The 5059-nt window shown below is 38.2% G+C and overlaps 1 protein-coding gene across 1 annotated transcript in view; it reads right to left on the reverse strand.

Annotated features, from left to right (window-relative positions):
• Positions 1–2316: 2316 nt before the first annotated feature.
• YARS2 (tyrosyl-tRNA synthetase 2) overlaps positions 2317–5059 on the reverse strand; it is a 6770-nt gene continuing 4027 nt past the window's right edge. The window contains exons 2-4 of the mRNA XM_029963627.1: positions 3976–4131; positions 3481–3651; positions 2317–3026 (exon numbers count right to left, since the gene is read on the reverse strand). Of these exons, the coding sequence (XP_029819487.1) occupies positions 2867–3026; positions 3481–3651; positions 3976–4131 (487 nt within the window). The 3' untranslated portion in view covers positions 2317–2866. The remainder of the gene's footprint in view (positions 3027–3480; positions 3652–3975; positions 4132–5059) is intronic.

Raw genomic sequence — 5059 nt, forward strand, 5'->3', positions numbered from 1 at the left:
TGAATTATCCCAGAAATAGTTTTGAACTGAGTTGTAGTTCAAGTGACAGGACTTAGTTAAAAGTGTAACTGCCTGTATTTGTACAGCCATACTTAAGTTTGCACTTGCTCTTGTTCAAGTCTACATTCTGACTTCTTGAAGAGTTGCATAACTAATAGTGTAGACAGGCTGCTTGTGGCTGTTGCTAGGTTTGAAATAAGCTGTTTTCTGGAATTGAACTAAAATACTTAAAATGTCACTGTTGCTGCCAGCACTAAAAGAAATAATGAGTAAACTACAGAAAAAAACCTAATGAGGTCAGCAACGAAAAACTCCCAGATTAAAATGATGGTTTGCAGCTGCCTCCTAGCCCACCTTATTTAATTTAAGGTTGAAATAATTTTGTCATTAATGCACAAATCTTAGATAACTTAAAATAATTTGCTCTCCGGTGGGGAAAGAATCATGGAGGGGAGAACCACTGTAGCCAAGGTCAGATTAGTAAATGTCTGACATTAGTACCTGAGCTGTGTGGTACTCCTGTAACTAAAACACAGTGTACCAATGTGAACAGATTGTCAGGGTTTAGTAGTCAGGTTCAGATTTCTCGTAGTGGAATAGATGGGCAAGGCGAGGGTGTCTTTGTGCTTCAAACCTCATTCTGAAGTAAACAGAGCAGACCTTGTGTAAAACCTGCCTTTACTCAATGCTTTATAGACTACAGCAGGGCAAACAACTTGGCAGTCTGTTGTGCCCCTGCCCTGTTGGTAATTTGAATGGAATTATCTTGAGTAATTTTTTTTCCTATGGTTTTATCCTTCAGCTGTGAGGGTGATGGGTAGCTGGTGTTTTCAGGAGTTACTGAAGATCTCCACTGTGTGAGCTTTTTATTGCAAGCCAAACTCTGTGCTTTGAGGTGAGAGCCAGATGATTGATTCTTCAAAGTGTAAAACCATTGAATATAGTTTTGTGCTCAGTGGCACTGAAGGTGCTTTCATGCTCTGATAGCTTCAAGTTTACCTGTCCAAAAAAATTACTTTTTGCACTTTAGAATCACATATTTGTAGCCATGTTAAATGCTTTAACATTAGTTACTACTTGTTCACATTTGAACAAGTTCTGTTTCTGATTACCTGAGCATATCTGTTTTGGGGTATAGGGATAAATAAGATCAGGCTAAGGAAGGATACTTGATTTTTCTGGTCATCCTTGATCCTTGGCCCAAGTGTTCAAGTGTGATAACCTTGTATAGTCATATCAAGTAGTGGTTGTATGCAGCTGTTTCTTTGGAAAGAGTCAGGGAAGGGTTTGGTTTGCTAGGAATTGGTCAAAAGGAAGCACAGACTAAATTTCTTAAGAATTTATGGGTGTTACTAAAAACCTTATCTGCAAAGAAGTGACTTCCCCTTTTTTATTTTGTATTTGTAAAAATGAATAAAATCCTTTTACTAACTTATTAAAAGTGGGTATATGTGTGCATCTGCACCATTTGGTAATCAGGGAAAAAAGGCAGGAAAGAGATCAGACACGAATCATTATTAATTTCTCTATTCTTGGGATTTTATTTCCTGTAATCAGAAAGAAACTATCAAATCTGCTCTGTTTTTTTTTCTCTGGAGGCAAACATGGCTGTCTATTGGTGTAGTTTGTTCCCACATGCTTCTGATTTGCACTAGTGCTTCTGTTGTTTAAGAAACAAGGCAGGTATATTGGGTGGATGCACTTAGCCTTCCCTTCTCCTCACCTTTCTCCTCCACATGCTTTCTCTTAAGGCAAAGTTAACAAGCAACATAAAGTGGTCTGGGAGCTCAGACAATGTCTAGAGTCCTTTTTTTAAGGTAGAAGTGACTCAGCTACTTTTTTTCTTTATGAAACAGAGACGTATCATTATAATTTATAATTTCCCCATTCCTCTCATAGGCTGGGGGGTTTTAAACCAGCCTAACTACCATGACTTATTCTGACAACAGAAGAGATGGTGCTGAGTGACCACATCCAGGAAGGTCAGATTAAGATCTTGTGGTATAATATATTATATTGCAACTGACTGTAGAGGCCAAAGAACTAGTGCCAAGATATACCTTTTATCAAAGATGACAGATAGCAGGGATGCATCCAGTGAATTCAGAGGACCAAGAAGCAGAATGAGCATCACTCACCTGGTAAGTCATACTATGCACACAGAAGGCTTAAAAGGGATTCATGAAGTTGATTTAAGCTTTGAGAGGCTCTATACTTCCACATTTCAAAAAGTGATTTTGCTGTGCATTCCCACATGAAGGCTGGAAAGCTTTGGTGCAATGTGCCCCCATACATAAATAACCAAGAAGAATCTTATTAGTGCTTAATCATTCTTTTCCTTTATTGTGAATTTTCTGCAGATTCCTTCAAAGCAAACCTGTTCTGAACAAACATTGCAGGTTGATTGCAGGTTAGTTGTCCTTGCCCACTGGCACAGGTTTCTCTGGTAGGTGAGCACACATTGGCTGTAAGAAGTCCTGGGTTGGAGGATGATTTTGCTCATCTGGCTGTGGGTTCTCCTGTGGAGTGACCAGGCACTGTTCTCCTCCAACACATGGTTGTTAAAGGAGGGGAAGCCTCCTTTGAGATCCAAAGATCTCCATCTTTGGACTTTGAAATGAATCTTTTCCTTGTCTTCTTGTGCAGCTCCTCTTAGGAATGGTGCTTTGAATAAGGCAGAATATCTAAAACCTCTTTACTGGTATACCTCAGCTGCTTTATTTGAACTCTGTTGGTGCATTTTGAAAATCGATGGTATTGGGCAGTTTGTGAGCTGCATAGTAATGCACAGGACAGAAACATCTTCAAGTATGTCTTCAAGCCACAGAGCTGAAATGACCTGTTGTTTTAGGGAGATTCTCTGTTGTCACAGCTGCAGCCATTTTATAACATAGTAATTTTTCTTTCCAACCCTAAGTAATGATACTCCATTCTTGAGAATATGCTGTCCGAGAATAAGAACAGTCTCAGGATTAGTTACACGATTCCCATTTATTGAAACTCCTCCATCTGTAATTTTCTGGTACCTTAAAAAAAAAAACCAAAACAAAAATAAATGGTAATTGCAAAAGGAAACTACTTATTGCCATTAAGTATTGAAAGTCCACTTAAGGGTTTTTTTTTCTTAGATCCATAATTGAGTAAATTTTAATTCTCTTGCACTTCATTTTCAGTCCAGGTCAAGAGTGATTGAAACTAACTTTAGCCTCTACTACTCTAATTCTGTCTGAGAGGTGTAGGGAAACCTAGGCTGTTGCTTTAGGTTGTCCCTTGATCAGGTGTAGATTTTACAGCTGAGGTACATAAGGCTGTGTTAGCATATACTTCAAAACAGAATGAGGTTGTGTGCTCGCCTCTTCTTTAATGCGCCTATGTAGATCACAGCCTGTTTCTGCTTGATTTGGCTGTCCTGATCATTTAACTTCTGACCCCATACTGCTACAACTGTTTAAGTGAGTAGAGCACCAGGTGAGAACTTACCCACTAGGTCCATCTGGAATGGCATTTGCTATGCGACACAAGTCAAGAACACTCATTCCAGGTTCAAGCATCAGTTCAGCAGAAGGAGCTTGTCTAAAAAGTTCCTGTAACTCTAGGTCAGACATCTCTTCCAGAGCCTCCACACTACTGTAATAAAGGGCCTTAGTGCACCTGAGAGAACAAAGATCATTCAAAATACAGAGCCAGACTCATTTTCACACAAAGTGCTATTCAAACAAGCAGATTCCTCTCCCCAATTTCTCCTGAGTCCACAAACTAAGAGAATTACTTAAAATACACCCCCATTTTTTTATTGTACCCCACTGCCCTGCGGATTTTTTTTATATCCTTAATGTATTTTTAAGTCTACAGAATTATTACATTTTTCTCTTTTAACATCTAAGCAACAATAAATACATTTAAATAGTCTCTGAAAAGAGAATCATTACCATTTAAAAAATCTGAAACAAAACTGCTTGACAAAACAAACTTCACCTCTTAGCAGATTCTAGCCCCTCTCTGCCATGGACAAGCTTGGTTACTTCTGCAGCCAGTCGTTTCTGAGGGCCCCATTTTTCAGGTTCTTTAGCATGCATTTCCATGATGTGGGCAATCTCCTCAAGAGGTAGGAAAGTGAATAGTTTCAGGTATCTACGAGCAGAGAAAAAACTTTTGTTTGTATAGCCATCATTACAGATTTCCTGCCTTTGTCATTCCAAGTTCGTTAACTCACTAAAATGATTCTTAATCCATTTAAAAAATCCATATGACAGATATTTAATTAATCCTTAATTGTGTGAGTTATGGTACATGAATAGAAATAAATGGTATGTTTGTCCAGAGGTGGGCTAAGTTATGCTACTACTAGCTTTGAATAGGTTTATGGAACTAGTAATTTAACCAGGTATATGAATTTTGTTCATTCTGTTTTTCTCCTCTGCTTTAGATTTTGCTTTAACTGCTTTCAGCAGTGACTCAAAACTGGTGCCTGAAAGCCTCTACTTTGTATACTTGTATTTATATTCCTTGTATACTCTCTGCCAAGAGTTTAAAATGGTATAGCTTTCTCCCCTTTTTATTTGCACTACTGCCAGTAAAGACATTGCCAGTGTCACTACCTCCTAGGCATGTTTTCATCTAGGCCAGTGGTCTCCAAAGTGGGGTGACAGCAGCCTAGGAGGCAGGCAAGACCACTGGGGTACAGGAGGAAAGTATTAGAAGTTCAGTAATACTACACTTCTATAAATAAATAAATAAATATACATGTATTGGGAGTGAATGCTTAAAATTTCTTTCACTGATAAGAGCCTGTGATCAAAAAACTTCGGAGATCACTGATCTACAGTTAACACAATCATAAATATTAATTTCTTGGCTTTTTCTTAACAAGGCAACATTCAGATCTGTTTAAGGATATGCAGATTTGAATGTCATGCAGTTGCAGTTCTAAAAGCTGAACTCTGTGTGTTTATAACTAGTTAAGCAGCTTCTCACAATTAGAATGTGGTCCTTCTGGATACCTCATTCTAAGTCAAAACTTGTAGTAATTAATATATATTTAAGTGCAGTTGCTTATTAA

The sequence above is a fragment of the Manacus vitellinus genome, unplaced genomic scaffold (assembly GCF_001715985.3).
Source record: "Manacus vitellinus isolate BGI_N305 unplaced genomic scaffold, ASM171598v3 scaffold_5_pilon, whole genome shotgun sequence".
Classification (NCBI taxonomy): domain Eukaryota; kingdom Metazoa; phylum Chordata; class Aves; order Passeriformes; family Pipridae; genus Manacus; species Manacus vitellinus.